Genomic DNA, 20945 nt, shown 5'->3' with positions numbered 1-20945 from the left:
ACAATCTAAACTTACACCTAAAGGAACTAGAGAAAGAAGAACAAACAAAACCCAAAGTTAGCAGAAGGAAAGAAATCATAAAGATCAGAGCAGAAATAAATGAAATAGAAACAAAGAAAACAATAGCAAAGATCAATAAAACTAAAAGCTGGTTCTTTGAGAAGATAAACAAACTTGATAAACCATTAGCCAGACTCATCAAGAAAAAGAGGGAGAGGACTCAAATCAATAAAATTAGAAATGAAAAAGAAGTTACAACAGACACAGAAATACAAAACATCCTAAGAGACTACTACAAGCAACTCTATGCCAATAAAATGGACAACCTGGAAAAAATGGACAAATTCTTAGAAAGGTATAACCTTCCATGACCGAACCAGGAAGAAATAGAAAATATGAACAGACCAATCACAAGTAATGAAATTGAAACTGTGATTAAAAATCTTCCAACACACAAAAGTCCAGGACCAGATGGCTTCACAGGTGAATTCTATCAAAACATTTAGAGAAGAGCTAACACCCATCCTTCTCAACTCCTCCAAAAAATTGCAGAGGAACACTCCCAAACTCATTCTATGAGGTCACCATCACCCTGATACCAAAACCAGACAAAAATACTACAAAAAAAAGAAAATTACAGACCAATATCACTGATGAATATAAGTGCAAAAATCCTCAACAAAATACTAGCAAACAGAATCCAACAACACATTGAAAGGATCATACACCATGATCAAGTGGGATTTATCCCAGGGATGCAAGGATTCTTCAATATATGCAAATCAATCAATGTGATACACCATATTATCAAATTGATGAATAAAAACCAATGATCAATTCAATAGATGCATAAAAAAAACTGGAGGGGATAAATGACAAAAGTTAGCAAAATTGTTAAAGCCTATATAGGGGCTTGTCATTTTACTTTATTTTAAATATGTTGATAATTTTTGTAATGAGTTTTTTTTTAACTAATTAATTCATTAATTTTTGGCTGCATTGTTGCTCGCAGGCTTTCTCTAGTTGCGGCGAGTGGGGGCAACTCTTTGTTGTGGTGCGCAAGCTTGTCATTGCGGTAGCTTCTCTTGTTGTGGAGCATGGGCTCTAGGCACGCTGGCTTCAGTAGTTGTGGCGCTCAGGCTTAGATGCTCCGCGGCATGTTGCATTTTCCCCAACCAGGGCTTGAACCCGTGTGCCCTGTGTTGGCAGGTGGATTCTTAACCACTGCGCAACCAGGGAAGCCCCATAATGAAAGCTTTTAAATAGGCATATATAAGAACATTGTTTCTCTCCTACATATATTATCTTAAATCAGTTATTGTTCCATGTATTAGAATGATTTCTGTTACAATGAACAGAAACCCCAATCACTCTGGTTTAAACAATAAGAGGAAACATAGATTTATGTCGCTAAAAAGTCCTGGGCAATTCTAGGTGTCAGGTGATTCTTGATCCTACCGCTCAGTGGTGTCTCTAAAACCTGAGTATTTATCACTCTGCTCTGCCTTCTATGGTGTTAGTTTCATCCTAAGGTTCACATCTCTCCTATTTCAAGAAGACTGTCAACATCTGCTGGGTTACATATGTCATCCAGCAAGTGCTGGATCTGTTCTAGCATTTCCAACAAGACAGGCCACGTTATGCTGCAGAGAAGCACAGCACCAACATCCCAGTGATTTAACGCAACAAAAGTTTACTTCTTATTCCTACAGAGTCCATTATAGGTCTGGGAGACTCTCTGGAACAGATACCCCTCCACAATGCGGGGGGCTCGGCATTCCAGACTGTTCTGACTTGTGACCCCTCTCTCTGTATGTGCTTATATGACTGAGGCAGGAAAAGACAGCATTAGAGAGTCCTGCACCAAAAATAAATGCTTAAGCTGAGAAGTGAGAGTTCTGCAGACAACCTACTGCTCAAAACTATCTCAGGATCCTGTGTAACTGCAAGGAGAAAAAAGTCTAACCACTCCCTTCTTACTGTTCACTAGGATACAAGCTCCATGAGGATATGCATTTTGTCTCCTTGTCCACTACTATATCCTTAGTTTAGAAGACTACCTGGGTACATAATAGGCCCTCATCAAATTGAATGAATGAATGTAATGTCAGCAAGAAATCCATATGTATAACTTGGGAGAAGAAACAGAGTCCCAGGGGTGTAAGGCTGAGACTGTTGGGTAAGATCTATGCAGACCAGAGCTGCAGAGCTGGGCGAGCTTAAAAAATAAGCACACTGGTATACTGGTACAGTTATCTTAGAGAAGAAAATGAAATCCTGCTGAAAGCGGCAGACCAAAACCTCAGGTGACTTACACCATAGAGCACTGAAGCCAAGGACCAAATCAACCGAGAAAACCACCACCACGAGTGCTCAGCTCCTGGAATGAGCTGCAACAGCCACAAATGCATCTGCTCCTTTAATGTAGTCAGTCCACCCAACATACCACTGGGGACCAGGGGAAAGGGAAGGACACGCACACTGACTGAGACCCTGCTATTTCCCAGGCCGATAGGTGCTTTTCCTTCATCAACCCCTCTAATCTCCAGAAAAACCCTGAGTTGAGTGTTATCTCTATTTCATATGGAAACTGGAGATTTAAGAGTGTTTCAGTAACCAATCAAGAAACAGGAATGTTTTACAAGCTAGAAATAGAAATAGACACAATACAATGTCATCCAGGCTGGCTGGGCAGGAACAACATACAGATCAGTCCTGCTAATCCTGCCCTCAGGCCTGACTGATGCAGCTAAGTGACAGCCAACAGACCCACTAGCTATGGGGTCTCAACAAGCCTCTGGATCTCTTATTTCCTTGTTTAACTCCTTTCCTGATTACACCTAGATGCTCTATCAGGAACACATCTGCATCACTGTTGTAGATAAAAGGTGGAGCTACAAGAAAATCCACAGCCTACAGAGATTTTCTGCAATCTATCAAATGTGTACACTAAGGCTGTTACATGATACGATGGAGAAAACAGAAGGATGACCCTTCCTGTTTAACAGTTACAGTGTAAGTCAACCAACACACATGTGTATTTGTCCGTCCTTGCCTACCACTCAGCATCCTCTCCCAAATCTTTGCTTTTGGGAACTGGTCTCCTGTTCACTGGATTCCCAGAGTAACATGCCCTGTGACCCACAGGATCCTGGTGCAGTAAACACTCCAGTTCCCAGACAAATATAACCCTCTCCTTGTTCTTTTTTTTTTTTGTGGTATGCGGGCCTCTCACTGTTGTGGCCTCTCCCGTTGTGGAGCACAGGCTCCGGACACGCAGGCTCAGCGGCCATGGCTCACGGGCCCAGCCGCTCTGCGGCATGTGAGATCTTCCCGGACCGGAGCACGAACCCGTGTCCCCCTGCATCGGCAGGCGGACTCTCATCCACTGCGCCACCAGGGAAGCCCTCCTTGTTCTTAATGACATACAAAAGCCAAGTTAAAATGCAAACAGATAAAAACCTGAGAAGGTGATCCTGAATTGCCATTAATTTCCATTTAGACCTTGGAAAAGTGCTCATTTTTATGGCTGTTTTATCCTATTGATATTGTGACATAAGTAAACAGTCTAGTTTCTTTTACTCGAGAAAATTCTTCTTTACATGGCTAAAGATTCCAACCCGTTTCCATATTATCTCCTTCTTAGAGGTGTTCTCCCTTTTCCATCCACCACCAGAGAGGCATACAATAGTGATTAGTTCACCTGGGCAGATTCCCTATTGGTGAAGTAAATATGATTTCATCACAGTAAAAACTGTACTAATAGTATTCCAGAGCTGAATTTGCTAAAAAGTTAAAAAAGGAACTCAAACAATGTCCAAATTTGTGAACAGTACCCGATGATGGGACAGTTAAGAAAATCCAATTTGGTTCTTCAAAAATTTTACATTAGAATTCATTTCTGCCCATGAGATTACTGAAATTGGTAAACCTGGAAGACAATGGTATGCAATTAAACATCATATTATTGCTTTCTGTTTTGGAAGACCATGCTACAAATGTTTCTAACATGTATGTTTAAGAGTGGCTGAGGAAATCAATGCAAACCAACAATATTCACCTCTGTGACCACAGAAGAATTCATGGCTGCATCCACTATTTGAAGCTGAATTTGCTATTCTGCCAAATACAGTCCCAAAACAGCTTTTCCCTTTACTCTGAATGTTCTTAGAACACCTCTCCTGCTAAGGAAATCCCTGAAAGTTTTAGTAAAAACAGCAAGTAGTACAACTAACACATTCCCTGCAGACTCAACCTTGATTCCTTCTGTGAAACATGTTTATTTCCCAAAGTTTCCTGATGAAAAATTCCACTGACGAAAAATTCTTCATGCTTCATAATTTTGTACTTTTCATAACTTTAAGGTCCAGCTCCACTTGGTGAATTTCTTCAGACTGAGGACACTGAACAAGCTTCCCTTTACTGGTGGAGTTTCTGGTGTCTAAGAAGGCTTGAGCGTCTGCTGAAGTTTCTCCTGCATGTGCTACAGGTATAAGGCTGCTCACCTGTGTGAGTTCTCCGGTGTTTAATAAGGTGGGAATTTTGACTGAATTTTTTTCCACATTCATGACATGTAAAGGGCTTCTCTCCAGTGTGAGTTCTTTGGTGTGTGTGGAGATTTGTATTTTGACTGAAGCTTTTCCCACACCACGAGCATTTATATGGTTTTATTCCTTGGTGTGTTGTTAAGTGCTTATTAAGATCTGAACTCCACCTAAACCTCTTATCACACTGCTGACATTTATATGGTTTCTCTTCAGTGTGAATTCTTTGGTGCTTAATAAGGTCAGAGCTAACTCTGAAGCTTTTCCCACATTCCTGGCATTTAAAAGGCTTCTCTCCGGCACGTTCTTTTTTGTGAAGATCCATAAGTTTCAGCAGCTCTTGTTTCCAGGTTGAAAGTTTCTTTTTTTTCTTCACTGGAAAATCTCGGTGCCATTTCCCCACCCTATGCATATCACCATGATTTTCTTTGCCCATTGTTTTCTGGGGGACTTTCAATCTGGCCTTTTTTGATGCTATATCTACTGGTACTTGTATTTCTAAGTCAGAAAGACATAGAGGCTGAAGATTTTCAGTGTCATTTTTGAGCTTTAGCCCTGCTGGAATAAACATAAGAAACAGCTAACTATATGACAGAGCAAGAAAGCCACAGTAATGAAGAGAAAAACTGGATGAACACTAATTTTTTAAAAAAACAGATAAGCAGAAGTGTAAAATGTTAAGCCCTTGTAAAAGTTCCTATTAAGGCACATTTCCTTTCTTCCCATGGTGTACTTACCTGTAGGCAACTCTCCAGAATTGTCCTTGAACTCCAGGGATCTTTGAACCCACGGCTCTTCCCCCTGCTCTAGACAGGAGATCACTTTAGGTTTGGGGAGCACAAATAATGCTGTGAAATGGAAAAACTGAGGTCAAGGATTGGTAACAACAATAGTCCACTAATTCCAGACTATATCAGGAAGAGCAAAGGATACTTTAACAGTTTGCAACACCAAATGGTTAAATGGATAGACTCACATCTGGTATCAGGTTCATAACATACTTCATTTGTGGGTGGATATACAAAGTAGAGAGTGAGAAATAAACCTAAGCTGGACCAATGAAAAGGATATAGGGCATGGGAATCCGGTGCATGATCCCCATCTTCTGCTACTAAGAATACCCCATATTCTACTAAGGTAGGACCAAACTGCAGAGGCTGTAGGAAATATACCTGGTCCTATTAAGTCTTTAGGAAGACTCATACTGGGTAAGGCCAGGTCTAGGGGAGTCAATGTGAAGGTCAGTGGGCTGGGTATCATAAACACAAGTGATTCCTGTTATACTATAGCAACTTTCAATTTAGATCTCAGGTACTAGACACTGGATCAGGAAAGATTTCTACATTCCCATAGCTCACTGGTTCACATCCAGGTGGAGGAAACAGACCAGAATTACTTAGTGGACTTTCTCTAAATCATATTGCCAAGTATGGAAAGTATTCATCACTCAGTCATTCAATACATATGTGCTGAGTGGCTATGGTGCACCAGGCACCCTGTATGTGCTAAGGATACAGTGGTGAATAAGCCAAGCCCCCTGATCTCACAGAGCTTATCTTCTAGTGCAGAGTGAGACAATCTAACATTAATAAACAAGCAAATAAAATGTCAGGGAGTGATAAATGTTCTGAAGAAAACTAAAGCAGGGTGAGAGAACATTTAAGATTCTGCTTGTGAAGATATTTTAGATAAGGCTGTATGAAAAGCCTCTTTTAGAAAGTGATATCTGAGCAGAACCCTAAAATGAGAATTTTACCATGTGGCAGAAACGTGGGCCAGGCAGAGGGAAGGGGAAAGAAATGAGCACATCAAGTCCATGAAACAGCAAGATGAGCAGTATGAACAAAGAGGCCAGAGCAAGGGCACGAGTAGTAGGACATGACAGCAGGCTGGTGAGGAGGGGCCAGATTTTGGAGGGTCCTGAGAGCCTTGGTAAGGAATTTGGATTTATTCTGAACCTTACGAGAAGTTATTGCAAGGTTTTGAAGCAGAAAATGTCATGATCTGATCAGGTTTTTAAAAGACTCTGGCTGCCATGTAGAAAACAGACTGAGAGGGCAGGAGTGGTGGCAGTGGGTGCCAGTTAGAAAGTATTGAGGTGGACCTTGATAGAGATGTTGCTGGCTGAGACCAGGATGCTAACACAATAAGCTGAGACATGATCAGATTCAGGCTACACTGTGAAGGTGGAGCCAAGAGTGATGTATTAGACTTAGTGGGGTATTATGGCAAGGTCAAGGTAAAGGATGACTGGATGTTTCTTGCTCTGAGCAAGTGGATGAGTGGGTATTCCTTTTACGGAGATGATAAGGGCAAGATGTAAGGGCAAGTTTGAAGGGAAGAGGAGATCAAGAATTCCAAATAGTGTAAGGAATGTGTACTTGGAAAAAGCTCCCTGGTGATCTTTTCCCTGCCTACACCATCTAGTTGAGAACCAGTCAGCTACTAGAACAGAGACTCTCTCACAGGGGTGCATTCTCAGTACGCCAACAACAGGATAGATTAGTCCACTCCTATGTTAACGGAAGGGGAGAATCTTTACCTAGAGAGATGACAGTCTCATAGTTTTCTTGCATTACATCATTGTAGAGGGCCTTCTGAGTGGGATCCAGTAACTCCCATTCTTCCTTGGAAAAATACATGGCCACTTCTTCAAATGTCAACAATCTCTAAAGAAGAGAATGGGCTTTAGCTCAGGACTTGCCACTACAGAAGTAGCCCAACCTTCTGAGCCATCAACTGCATGGTAAGCCAGTCACTAAAGGAACTAACAGCACATGAATTTTTTTTAAGTGGGAAGGCAGAAAGGAAGTAGGCAAGGGATCAGCAAATAGCCTGGGAGGTGCCCAGTTCCTGAGGGGGATCATGTGGGTTAACACCTCTGTGCACCTGCTGGGCAGTGTGGGTCAAGGGCAGCAGGGAGAGGTAGCCCTAAGAAGCTGGAAAGCACAGCTCACCTGGGACTCAGGCAAGACGAGCTCAGGTGCCACTGTCCAGTCTTTGGCATTTGTCTGCTCAGGAAAGGCTAGGATCTGGTGAGCAGGCACCGCTGTAGAAGAGTGAGAGTGAATTTCTCTCCCTTCTGTCTTTGAACATCCTAGGCTCAGTTCTGAAATATAGAAGATCCTGATCTTTCAGTAGAAATGGAACACTTTACAAGTGTTATGTGGTACCTAGAAGTGGCTATCTCATTTTAAACAAGAATCAAGCATCTACTAGCCCCTAAGATGGGTTTCCCAGTTGACTCTCTTCAGTTTTCATGAGTGAAGTCAATAAAAGGAAGTCTTGTTTTTTTCCTTACATGACATGAATTCTCCTGAGTTGGACAAAAATTAGAGGTGTTGGAAAATGTAGTACTGAGTCCAGTGTGCCAAGTAAAGGAAATGCAAAGGAAGAAATGAGCTTGGTGAGTTCAAGAAACAGCAAGAAGGGTTTCCCTGGTAGCGCAGTGGTTAAGAATCCGCCTGCCAATGCAGGGGAGACGGGTTTGAGCCCTGTTACAGGAAGATCCGACATGCCATGGAGCAACTAAGCCCACGCGCCACAACTACTGAGCCTGTGCTCTAGAGCCCGCGAGCCACAACTACTGAGCCCATGCGCCACAACTACTGAAGCCCGCGGGCCTAGAGCCTGGGCTCTGCAACGAGAAGCCACAGCAATGAGAAGCCCACGCACTGCAGTGAAGAGTAGTCCCCACTCGCAGCAACTAGAGAAAGCCCGCATGCAGCAATGAAGACCCAACACAGCCAAAAACAAACAAATAAATAAATTTATATATTAAAAAAAAAAGAAGACCAGTGTGGCTAAAGAGGACTGAGCAGCGCAGGAATGGCAGGAGATGAGGGCAGGAAGGTGAGGAGGGGCCAGAATTTGGGGGGTCCTGGGTGCCTCTACAAGGAGTTTGGATTCATTCTGAATGTGTGAAAAGTCACAGTAAGGTTTTGATGCAGAGAAGTGTCCTGATATGATCCAGTTTTTAAAAGATTCTGGCTGTGCTTTGTGGAAAACAGCCTGCGGGAGGGGAGGAATGGTGGCGGGGGGTGCCAGATAGAAAGTACTGAGGTGGACCTTGTTAGAGATGCCACTGGCTTACACCAAGATGCTAAAGCACAGCAGGCTGAGACTTGGTTGGACTCAGGCTACACGGTGAAGGTGGAGCCAAGAGGACTAGTGACGCAGTAATACTACTGGGGTTTGATAAGATCGGTGTAAAGGATGACCAAGTTTTCTGGGTTAAAATATTGGGTGAATCGTGGTGTCCTTTGTGGAGATGGGAAAGTTAAGAGAAGAGCAATCTGGAGGGAAAGAAGGCAGGAAGGATCAAGATTTAGGATAAGGAATGATCATGTGCACTGGGAAAAAGCTCCCTGGTGTTCTGGATATACCTTTTCCCTGCCCACACCATCTAGTTGAGAACCAGTCAGCTACTAGAACAGAGACTCTCTCACAGGGGTGCATTCTCAGTACGCCAACAACAGGACAGATTACTCCACTCCTATGCAAAGGGAAGGGAAGAATCTTTACCTAGAGAGATGACAGTCTTATAGTTTTCTTGCATTACATCATTGTAGAGGGCCTTCTGAGTAGGATCCAGTAACTCCCATTCTTCTTGGGAAAAATACATGGCCACTTCTTCAAATGTCAACAAGCTCTAGAGAAGAAAATGGGCTTTAGCTCAGTACCTGCCACTTCAAAAGCAGCCCAACCTTCTGAGCCATCAACTGCATGGTAAGCCAGTCACAAAAGGAACTAACAGCATTTGATTTTTAAAAAGTGAGAAGGCAGAAAGGAAGGAGGCAAGGGATCAACTAACAAGTGCCCAAAATCGTGGGGAACATCTGGACTAACAGCTCTGAACACCTGCTGGAGAGCGCGGGTCAAGGGCAGCAGGGAAAGGCAGCCCTAAGAAGCTGGAAAGCACAGCTCACCTGGGACTCAGACAAGATGAGCTCAGGTGCCACTGTCCAGTCTTTGCTGTTTGTCTGCTCAGGAAAGGCTAGGATCCGGTGAGCAGACACCGCTGTGGGTGAAGGAGAGCCACAGGAAATCTCTCTCGCTTCTGTTTCTGAATATCCTAGGCTCATTTCTAAAATACAGAAGACCTTGAGTTTTTCAGTATTGATGAGACACCTTTACAAGTGTATGGTGCCCAGAAATGGCCTTCTCCTTGTTAATGAGAACCAAGTATCTACCAGCCTCTAAACAGATTCGCCAGTTTTCATAAGCAAAATTAACAAAAGGAAAAACCCTTTTTATTTTCCTCTCATGACACAAATTGTTCAGAGTTAGACAAAGCTTGAACATATTTGAAAATGACATACTCAGGGACTCCAGTATACAGTAGGAGATTTTAATCATTTATCATTTCTTTCCTGGTACACAATTTTCTTCACATTTCGCCACTGACAACAGATTTCTCATTCCAATTCCTTCTGTATTTTATGAGGACAAGGTGGGCCCAACCCTCTCCACTTTTCTAAAAAACTGAGTTCCAATCGCTTCTCGGCCTTTTGGCTAAGATCAAGTGTAAAAAACTGAGTTCCCAGTGTTATTAACAGGGTTCTGTGGTTTGGAGATTTCTGTATCTTAGGCCAACCCCCACCTTCAACCACACCCGGTCTGCTCTACCATAACCTGGGGGGCATTCTAATTGCTAACGCGGCTGCATTAGTAGATCCACAGGGCAGGGCAACCAGAAAGTGCTCACGTGTTCTGGCTTAAATTACTATCGCAGCTCCCAAGAGAAGGAAAGTAACATGAAGCTCCTTACCCCTCTCACATACAGGCTCAATTTCTTTGTGGGTATTCCTGATCAGCAGCTCTTGTAGACTCTGGTGTGTATCCCAAAATTCTTCATCCTGGGACATGCCCACTTGCTGGGCCTCTGCTGGCTTCCGCTTGAAGCCTGGGGCCTCTGCTGTTTCTCCCAAGAGCACTGCGTCCTTTCCCAGTTCATGCTCTGCAACCTAGAAATAATGCCCATCCTTGTTACCATGGAACTTACTTTTCGTTTGGGAGTTGGTGGGAGAGGGAGGAAAAAGCAGAGTGCAAACTGTGGGAAGAAGGAGACACTAAAGGAAATGTCACAAAGACTTAAAAGAGATACGAGACCACCAGTTTTCCACAAGAACTATACACAAAATATAAGAATATTGGCAGAAGAGGAAAAAAGGTGTGGTTACTGCCAGCCCTCCAAGACAGCAGCCCCCACCCTCTGCATCCAGCTCAGCTCAGACCACTAACAGGGCTGCACAGGCCACCTGTTCTCATGCTGCCTTGACAGACTTTCTCTCCCAACTTAGATTCTTGCCTTAGTGGTTTTCTGTCTTCTCTCTCAAAAGATAAAGGAATTGAATTTAAAAGTTGTCTGTCAACCAGATTTTCCACATGGCCACCAGGGAAGAGTCTCACAGAGGATTGGGATGAAACGGAGAAAAATGTGGGAGGAAAGAGCCAGGGCTCTGAGCTTCCCTGATGGCGCAGTGGTTAAGAATCCGCCTGCCAATGCAGGGGACATGGATTTGAGCCCTGGTCCAGGAAGATCCCACATGCCAGACAGCAACAAAGCCTGTGCGCCACAACTACTGAGCCTGGGCTCTAGAGCCCAAGAGCCACAACTACTGAAGCCCGCGCACCTAAAGCCCGTGCTCCGCAACAAGAGACACCACCGCAATGAGAAGCCCGCGCACCGCAACGAAGAGTACCTCCCGCTCACCACAACTAGAGAAAGCCCACACACAGCAACGAAGACCCGATGCTGCCAAAAGTAAATTAAAAAACAAAAGAGGGTCAGGGCTCCAACCTATCCTCAAGTAATTTTGACACAAAACGTGTGCCCTCCCAGTATTCTCAGTAGGCCTGTGAAGCTAGCTGGTATGCTGCCACCTGCCCAAGGGCATGCCCTGGATCCCCGCTCACAGCACAGCCAAGGAACAACCACTGAGGGAAGGCAGTGGAGGCCCTTGTCTATGGTACAGAGGACACTATCCCTCACGCTCTTTCTTCTCTCAGCTACTCTGTTGGGATTTCCAAATCTCTTTCCCTGTTTTCTTTCTACTTTTTCTCTTCCTGGGCAGTCTTCCTCTAGTTGTTTGGTTTCTCCTTCTTTCCTATCTTCACTCTTCTTTGGTCTCTAGGAATTCCTCCTTTTCTGGATCTGTCCCTTCCTCTCCAACTCCTTATTGCCTTTTGTTTGTTTCTAAGAACTTGAGGCCCATCTCCTTCGCCAAGCCAGACTAGGCTCATTACCCTCAACACACCCTGGCTCCAAAGAGGGCAAAAGGCAACTCTCTCCCTAAGGCCAGGGAAGCCTCTCTCAGGATCTCTGAATCATATGCACTGACTATGGCTGTGGATCTGTGCTTTTACATTCTGCTTTACATGTCCTAAAGGGACAACAGAAGTTACCTATTTCACTTTATTTCTCAATTAATTGCCCCAATACATCCACCATCACCCTATTTCACTGTATACAACAGGAATCTTTCTTCTCACCCCATTCCTCGTTTGACCAGATTCCCTCTGCAAGTGTTCTACCAGGACCACAGCCTCCTCAATGCTCTGTAGATGGTGCTTCTTTATGCAGGTCTGGGTGTCCCTGGGCAGAATGGACAGGAACTGCTCTAGCACCACAAGTTCCAAGATCTGCTCTTTTGAATGAATCTCTGGCCTCAACCACTGACGGCATAACTCCAGAAGCTGGTCAACAGCCTCCCGGGGTCCAGCTGCTTCATGATAGAGGAAGCTCCGGAAGTGCTGGTGAGACCTCTCAGGACTGGGACTGTCCGTTTGGGGGGCATATTTCTTATGCTGACTGGAGCTCCCTGTCACAGGTCCCTTGGTCTCCCACAGAGTCCTGATCTGAGGGTTCAAGTACTCAGCCACCTTCAGATCTATGGTCATCATTCTTCTCGAGGAACAATTCTGCTCCTGTATTGGACACACCTCCAGCACTACCTCTGAAAACTGAGGCCCAGTCTGGTCTGGAACAAAATCAATAAAAGGATCTTCTTCCTAAGGCATTGAGGGCAGAAAAAAGTGCATGTCAGTAAGAAAGTCACATGAACTTCACTACTTGTTACTTATTATGAGAGAAACATGAACTTTAAAAATCAACTGCCAAAAAAACCCAAATCAACTGCCAGGCCCTTGTTTCTCTCATTTTCTTTCTATTATTCAGCTGAATACAGCACAGCTTATTAAAGACAAATGCCAATAAATCACTTTGCCTTAAAAAAAAAAAAATCAGGAATAGTTGGTGGGTGAAAAAACTAGTACCCACTGGCTCCAAGGGGTTCGGGGATTATCCAAAGATTTAATTGATGCACTTCCTATGCCATCCTCTCCGTGTAAAGGAAAGATCAGGAGAATATTCTGAGTTTCTCTTAAACTTCAACATATCGTCCTAGTCTGTCTTCAGTAAGAGGGTACAACTTCTATGACCTTTGTCCTTTTGGGAAGATGGAAGCCTTCACTTCCTGGAACATTTGAGGTGCTCCTTTCCATTGTATGAAAACTGGCAGGAGAGCTGAAACAATGAGACCAGAGTAGAAGAAAAGTAAATCAGAAAAATGGAGCCTTATTCTTCTCAAAAGCAACCCCCAATTAAATAACTAGTTGCTCTACATTTGTCTTGGCATTTCTTTGCAAGACATATAAAGAGCACCATGCAGAAGATGTATACCTGTGTCTATTTTTCCTTTCCTTTCCAAATTCACTTATTTATGTATGTATGTATGTATGGCTGTGTTGGGTCTTCGCTGATGCGCATGGGCTTTCTCTAGTTGCAACGACTGGGGCCACGCCCCATTGAGGAGCATAGGCTCCAGGCGCTCCGGCTTCAGTAGCTGTGGCTCGCGGGTTCAGCAGTTGTGGCTCGCGGTCCCCAGAGCGCAGGCTCAGCATTTGTGGCCCACGGGCTTAGCTGCTCCGCCGCACGTGGGATCCTCCTGAACGAGGGCTAGAACTGTGTCCCCTGCATTGGCAGGCTGATTCCCAACCACTGCGCCACGAGGTAAGTCCTATACCTGTATTTTTAATTTCTCGTTACTTGACCTAGGAAAAATTACAGCTGATCCTTGTTCACAAAATGTTTATCCAAATGTCAATTGGAAGAAAAAGGACAGCATGTTAGTTGGTCATGATTACATTCAGCTGCTACATTTCTCCAGGGCTCATTTACACCTCTAAGCGAGGCTGAGGAGAGCCTCGTGAGGCTCACTTTCCCTGAGGTGATCCAGCAGAAAGGGCACCGAAATTCTGCCCAGGAAGCCACGGTGTTCACAAACGGCCGGCTCCCGACGGCTCTGAGGTGCTGGGGACACTTCCCAGGCTTTTGCATCAGAGGAAGCTGATCTGACTGAGGCTGGACCGCCCGTTTCTCCCGCAGTAACATCAGCCAGTAAAGGAAACGCCGGCGGAGGCGGGAAAGTGAACACGACCGCCCGGGCGCGCCCGCGAGCACTGTACCTGCGGGCAGTGTCCGAGCGGGCTCCCGCCGCGCGGCCCTGGGCGCCACCCGCACAAACGTTGGAGAAAGCGGCCTCACGAGCCTGACGGCGGGCCTCGCCCCAGACAGTCCTGTCGCCCGTCTCGGAAACACCACCGGCCGCTGTGCAGCGACCCCAAGCAGCGGCCGCAGTCTCTCGGAGGCTCCGGGGCCGGCGCCGAAGCGGAAGCCGCTTCTAGGTTACCTCGGACGGCTTGGCTTCGTGAAGGCCGCTCCCTCTTCCCGGGGCTCTACCACAAGTTGCCGCCGGCCCGGCCACCGCTCTAAGGAGGACAGTTCCACGCCACGCGCCACTCAGGGGCGGGCCCCCGAGGCCCCGGGGTTTGGGAGCGCAGGCCGCGCACTATTTAGACCCACCTGGTTCCCCCCTACCCGACCTGAAATCCTCCCTGCGCTACTAGCTACCCGCGCTCCAACCGGAGGCAGAAGTGACGCACTTCCGGGGAGGACCCGCTCAGCCCCGGCTGGGTCCGTGAGCGCTGCCGCTCCAGGCCGACCTGGGTGACCGGCCTCCTCCCGGGTTCAGCCCTGGCGGCAAGAAAGAGTTAAGGCCACCGAGTCCCCAGGCCCGCCCAGCCTAGAGGGCCCTGCGCGCGGCTTGGCGCCCTTGTGTCGCCGTCTCGCGTCCCAGCTCTGTGGGGCGCGTGCGTCCAGGTCGTTCCTGCGTCGTGTTCGGGCTGCCGGCGGAGCCTGGTGACCCAGGCCCCGCCCTGAGGGTCACCGTTCCCTTCCGTGCGCTGGGCCCCCGACCTTACCGCGGCTCAGCCGGCCGTGCCCGAGCTGCCGGCCAGGGCCCTGTCGCAGCCTCCTACAGTACGAGGCCGTTTTGTCCCGGTCAGGATCGACGGCCCCTGAGGGGTGTGTACTCATTTCTGGGCCGTGCGTGCACACACGATTCTGTTTTTTCTTGTGAGGTAGGTTTTTACTTGTGAAATAGGTTCCTTTTATAGATCTCCTTGACAGAGAATTGAGAGATAAGGAGTGACTTGATCGAGGTCACATAATTCACCAGTGGCAGGTCCTCCAGTGGAATTTAGGTCCCCTTTGTCCTGTCTTCTGCTTTTTCCACCACAGCGTGCTCCCTGGAGCATGGGAACCTTCTTTTCATCTTGTCCTATAGTGTCTGGTAGAGTTGCCTGGGTAAGGTAGGCATTCTATAAATATTTACTGAATCATATTTATAAGAATCTGAGTATTTCGGTTGTTGGCTTCCAGTATTTCCAGTTGTCAGTGTTTTCATAGTGTCAGCCTATACTAGTCAAGGGATTATTTATTAAGTCTACTATGTGTAGCCAGTGTTATAGAGTCGATAGGACAGAGCCTTTGATTCAAGGGATCTGGCAAAAGGACTGAGGCAATTTCACAAATATCAGCAACACAAGGTAGGAAAGGGTAAGACATAAGCTGAACGCCGTGGGAATTACAAGGAAATGAAAGTCGATTTGGGGGTTGGGGAAAATTATAAAAATCCTTGAGGGATTTGCCCACAGCAGGGAGTGGGGCCACATTCCAGGCAGAGGGTAAGGTAAGAGCAAAGCCTTGAAAGCTTCAGAGATGAGCATGTGAGAAAATCTGTAGTATTTTTTTTTACTAAATGTAATTCGGGTACCTTTAGAGAAAGAGAATTAGAAAATAAGTTCTTGTGGATCTACTGTGGAGCGCTTGGAATAGAAGTGAAGAGATTGCATTTAATAAAGTAAATAAAGAGCATCATTTGAGGGTTTTTGAGGGAGCTTCTTTCCAGGGCAGTTCATCTGGAGCTGAGTTTAAGGTGGGAACAAAAATGCAAGACCATTACAAGGTCATTATGCTATTTTTGCTTTTAGGTAGACTGGTGTTACACTCCTCTGAGGCATAGATCTTGATCCTTTTTGAGGGGGAGAAAAGGATTAAGCAGAGGTGATAATAATAAGCATCTGACGGGAATTCCCTGGCGGTCCAGTGATTAGGGCTCTGTGCTTCCACTTCAGGGGGCACTGGTTCTGTCCGCCAGGGAACTAAGATCCCACAAGCTGCGCAGCGCAGACAACAACAACAAAAAAAAGCATCTGCCTAAGTTGCTTGAATATACTTCAAAGCAGGTTCATTTTCTTAGAATCTCAGGTTGGGACTTAGTTTCTTCAAAAGTAACTACTGCTTCCACAACCTAAGTGTCCATCGACAGATGAATGGATAAAGAAGATGTGGCACATGTATATGATGGAATATTACTCAGCCATAAAAAGGAACGAAATTGATTTATTTGTAGTGAGGTGGATGGACCTAGAGTCTGTCATACAGAGTGAAGTAAGTCAGAAAGAGAAAAATAAATACTGTATGCTAACACATATATATGGAATCTAAAAAAAAAAAAAGCAGTGGTTTTGAAGAACCTAAGGGCAGGACAGTAATAAAGACGTAGAGAATGGACTTGAGGACACGGGGAGGGGGAAGGGTAAGCTAGGATGAAGTGAGAGAGTGGCATGGACTTATATAAACTACAAAATGTAAAATAGATAGCTACTGGGAAGCAGCGCATAGCTCAGGGAGAAGGGAGATCAGCTTGGTGCTTTGTGATCACCTAGAGGGGTGGGATAGGGAGGGTGGGAGAGAGACACAGGAGGGAGGAAATATGGGGATATATGTATATGTATAGCTGATTCACTTTGTTATAAAGCAGAAACACCATTGTAAAGCAATTATACTCCAATAAAGATGTTAAAAATAAATAAAAATAAAATAAAATTAGACTATGCAGGAATAAAGAATTATATGTGATAAAAAAAAAAGAAAAAGTAACTACTGCTTCCAGTCAGAACCAGTGGGCAGTAAAGCTCTTAGCATTGAGATCCTCATCATCTGGACCAAGGCTGAGCATATAATTGGAACTTGAACTGAATAAATGGAGTTCTGCCAGCGGTGCCCCTGAATTGGCAGGCCTGATTCATAACATAGGTAGGGAGCTGGTTAGTGAACAAGGGGAGAAGAAAGTGGGAAAAGAGACCCTATGAAAGGAAGAAGAGGAAACAAGGCACAAAATGGTGAATTGTGAATGAGGGTCACTGATGATTGTCATCATTTAAAGTTTGGTGCCATAGTTCCTTACCCTTGCTGTGGAGCCCACAAAAGTCCCCCAAGTCTTTCCTTTTGATTTCACCTTTCCCTGCCTGGGCACAGTTTGAGAAATAATGAATGTCCAGCTGGAAAGCAATGAAAGCAAACACATGCAGTTTATTTTGAGATACCACACAACTGCCATAGTGGGCTGAATGGTTTTGCTGGGTGACTGGCTGCTTTAATGGTGTTGCTACTGGCTAATAAACACTTTCTTTTTCCTTTTTCCATTTATAATAGTAATTGCCTTAGTTAGAGCTGCCTCTTTTAGAAGGTTGCTTGATCCTAGCCTGTCATTGGCTCCATACCCTATTAACTATCGTACTTTCATGATCCTCTTAGTACTCTGTAAAGCAGTTGACATTTTTTGCAACAAATGTTAGAGGAAAACTAATGGTCTGGACCCTTCTGGGTTTCTAGGTGAGAGGCTTTTGAGAATTCTGTGTAGTTGAGAAATGAATGAAAGTCACTCAGGCTCTGCCCTAAAGGAGAGGAAAAATAAACTGAAATACCATTTTTCTCATTTCTCTGACATACTTTTCTTTCTTCATAGCACCTGGAATGGATAAAAGTGGCAGTTTTTGTTACTTCCCATGAGGTTGTGTATCTGGAATAAGAACCATGAAATTAATCTAGAGTAGGACATTTCTACAGACATGGAATGGCACTGGGTGGCACCAGGAGGACTTGAAAGGGTGCAGAGCTATAGAAGAGTTTGCCAACAGAAGGACTTATGGGAAACAAGTGATCAGAATCACCAATAGAGAAACCTTTAAAATTTCTTCAAGCAATGGAAAAATTGAGTCTTAGGTCAAATTAAGAAAAATCTATAATGAAGAGAAATCAGGTAAAGTCTCAAATATAAAAAGTATGTTACTTAAGACTAAGTGTAAATTTAGGAAAAGAATCACAAGGACAGATCTTTTTAATACTTTTTTAACTACTGTAAAATTTTTATAAAACTTTTGGACTCATCTCTAAGAATTGCCATGATTCTGAAACTTGATTATATCCCAAATATGGAACAATTCAGTGGAAAATAACACTTGAGAATACACCAGAGGTACACAAGGAAGAAGATCTGAGAGTGGAAAAGTGCCAGTAACAAATACATTATTTATATACTTACAGATTACCTTGGTAAACATAAGAAACACTCAAGTTAAAGCTTAGTCTTTGAGAATGCTGTATTGAATGCAGTAAAAGTTGGATTTCATTCATATGGACAACAGAACCTACTAACTTTCTTCTTCACTGAAAGATACAACTGTTCCCGAATTCCAACTCTCTAGACATCCCACTGTCAGGGTAGCTTGGAGTATTTATCCAGGTGGATGGACTGCTGCCCAGCGAACACTACATGCAGAGCAATATGAGCACCATTTTCCTTTCTGGCAGTGAGGTAAAATCAGCTTGTTTTGGAAGAGGAGAAGCCACACTGCATCTTTGTTACACAATATTATTCTGTCCTTGCCTTTAAGGCTTTCACACTCCTTTGTGAAGCACCACTTTTTATTGAGATTTATCTTACCTGAGTCTGTCCCTCTTGTGAGCACATCTCACCTCCTCTCTTCCTTTTGTGTCTTTTCCTGTAATCAGTTAGGGAGAGTATGCAGGTATTCCTGTTATTCCTGACTGGTGCTGCTGCATCTGTCAAGGGAGAGAAGAAGGAGCATTCAGAAGGGGGGTTCTGAAGACTGACCATCCATGTCTTGCAGGAGCAACAACTAGACCGGACCTTGCAGTGGCAACTTTCTGAGTTCAGACTTTACCTCTAGACTAGCATTTCAATCATGAGCCCTTATCCTTTTTAGCCCATTACCCTTCAGTATAAATTCCTATGCCTTCTGGGGGGGCGTTGTGCTAGTTGGGGGAATGAGGAGTTGTTTCGTTTTTAATTTTTTTTTCCAATTCAGTAATGCTTTTTCCTTTTTACCCCTGTTGATTGCCTGAAACCAAATTCAGTATGAATAAGAGAGGGAAATATACAACACTGAATTTGGAGGAGAAAATGAAGGTTCTAAGTAGGATTGAAGCAGGACGATCTCTTAAAAGTGTAATGGATGAATTTGGAATCAGTAAATCAACATTTTATGACATTAAAAAGAACAAGAAATTGATTTTGGACTTTGTACTGAAGCAGGACATGCCATTAGTAGGGGCTGAGAAGAGAAAGAGAACAACAGGAGCCAAATATGGTGACGTGGATGATGCAGTCTACATGTGGTACCAACAGAAACGCTCAGCTGGTATCCCTGTGAGAGGTGTGGAGCTTCAGGCTGCTGCCGAGAGATTTGCACAGTGTTTTGGGCGAACAGACTTCAAAGCTAGCACTGGTTGGCTTTTTAGATTTCGAAATAGGCATGCAATTGGGAACCGAAAAGTATGTGGGGAACAAGTCCTACGTTCAGCTTCAGAAAATGTTGAGCCGTTTCGACAAAAACTGTCCATGCTTATTAAAGAGGAGAAACTGTGTCTTGCTCAGCTGTACAGTGGGGATGAGACTGACCTCTTTTGGAAGTCAATGCCAGAAAATACTCAGGCAAGCAGAAAAGATATCTGCCTGCCAGGGAGGAAAATAAACAAAGAACAATTGTCTGCTCTTTTATGTGCAAATGCGGATGGTACTCATAAGTTAAAGTCAATTATTATTGGAAAATCAAAGCTGCCCAGAAGTGTAAAAGAGGACACATGTACATTACCTGTGATATACAAACCTAGTAAAGATGTTTGGTTCACCAGAGAATCATTTTCAGAATGGTTTTTTCAAAACTTTGTTCCTGAGGTCAAGCACTTTCAAGTTAATGTTCTAAGATTCCATGAGGAGGATGTCAGGGCCTTGTTACTTCTGGACAATTCTCCAGTTCACCATTCCACTGAATCACTAACCAGTGAGGATGGTCGAATAAAATGCATGTTCTTTCCCCATGACACTTCAACCTTGATTCAACCAATGAATCAGGGTGTGATCTTGAGCTGCAAACGACTTTACAGGTGGAAGCAACTTGAGGAGAGTCTTGTAATTTTTGAAGAAAGTGATGATGAGCAAGATAAAGGAGAAAAAGGAGTTTCCAAGATTAAAATCTACAACATAAAAAGTGCAATTTTTAACTGGGCAAAGAGTTGGGATGAAGTAAAACAAATAACCATAGCAAATGCATGGGAAAATCTTCTTTACAAAAAGGAACCTGAATATGATCTTCAAGGCTTAGAAGATGGAGATTATAGAGAAATTCTTGAGAAATATGGGGAGTTGGAAACCAAGCTGGATAACGATAGGGTGTGGTTAAATGGGGATGAAGAAAAGGGCAGCTCCCCGAAAACAAAAGGTGGAATTATAAAGGAAGTTGTTCAAAAAGCGGGAGCTGAGGAGCAGACTGCTGAATTTAAGTTATCTGCTGTAAGAAAGAGTTTGGACTACCTTCTTGACTTTGTTGATGCAACACCTGAGTTTCAAAGGTTCCATTTTACACTGAAAGAGATGCAACAAGAAATAATCAAGAAGCAGTTCCAGAGTAGAATCCATTCTAGAATTGGTAGCTTTTTGAAATGTAGGCCTCATAATATTAAGGATTCCTTCAATATGCCTTCAACTTCTGGTTGTAGTAAGTAGATATTGTGTTTAAAGATTTCTGCAGTTATGTAATGATACATGAATTAGACTTGTTGTGAACTGTCATTGTTTTTATCAACTGACCTCACTTTGCACAGCAATGCCCATTTATACTGTTTATAAAATACACGATTTGAAGGTAATAAATTTGGGGCTTTTGATGTATAAATATGTTCATTAATCTATA

At 44.1% G+C, this 20945-nt stretch overlaps 2 protein-coding genes across 3 annotated transcripts; one reads left to right on the top strand and one right to left on the bottom strand.

Annotated features, from left to right (window-relative positions):
* Positions 1-699: 699 nt before the first annotated feature.
* LOC114894490 (zinc finger protein 75D-like) lies at positions 700-14435 on the bottom strand. Of its 2 annotated transcripts, none has more exons than XM_029221236.1 (10): positions 13228-14435; positions 12987-13071; positions 12039-12557; positions 10315-10510; positions 9473-9630; positions 9069-9195; positions 7502-7653; positions 7087-7213; positions 5282-5392; positions 700-5102 (listed from the first exon to the last, which is right to left on the bottom strand). In XM_029221236.1, the coding sequence occupies exons 2-10, from the start codon at positions 13047-13049 to the stop codon at positions 4420-4422; spliced, it is 2136 nt and encodes a 711-aa protein (XP_029077069.1). In that variant the 5' UTR covers positions 13050-13071; positions 13228-14435; the 3' UTR covers positions 700-4419. The 2 variants fall into 2 exon arrangements, with proteins under 2 accessions (XP_029077069.1, XP_029077070.1); XM_029221237.1 differs by having other exon boundaries at positions 700-5099.
* A 3686-nt stretch (positions 14436-18121) lies between these two features.
* TIGD7 (tigger transposable element derived 7) lies at positions 18122-20925 on the top strand. Its single transcript, XM_029221240.1, has one exon. The coding sequence runs from the start codon at positions 19112-19114 to the stop codon at positions 20756-20758; it is 1647 nt and encodes a 548-aa protein (XP_029077073.1). The 5' UTR covers positions 18122-19111; the 3' UTR covers positions 20759-20925.
* Positions 20926-20945: the final 20 nt, after the last annotated feature.

This window comes from Monodon monoceros, unplaced genomic scaffold (genome assembly GCF_005190385.1).
Source record: "Monodon monoceros isolate NGI ecotype Baffin Bay Population unplaced genomic scaffold, NGI_Narwhal_1 Super_Scaffold_13, whole genome shotgun sequence".
NCBI lineage: Eukaryota > Metazoa > Chordata > Mammalia > Artiodactyla > Monodontidae > Monodon > Monodon monoceros.
The sequence above is the reverse complement of the archived record's forward strand: the minus strand, read 5'-3'. Positions and strand labels throughout refer to the sequence as shown.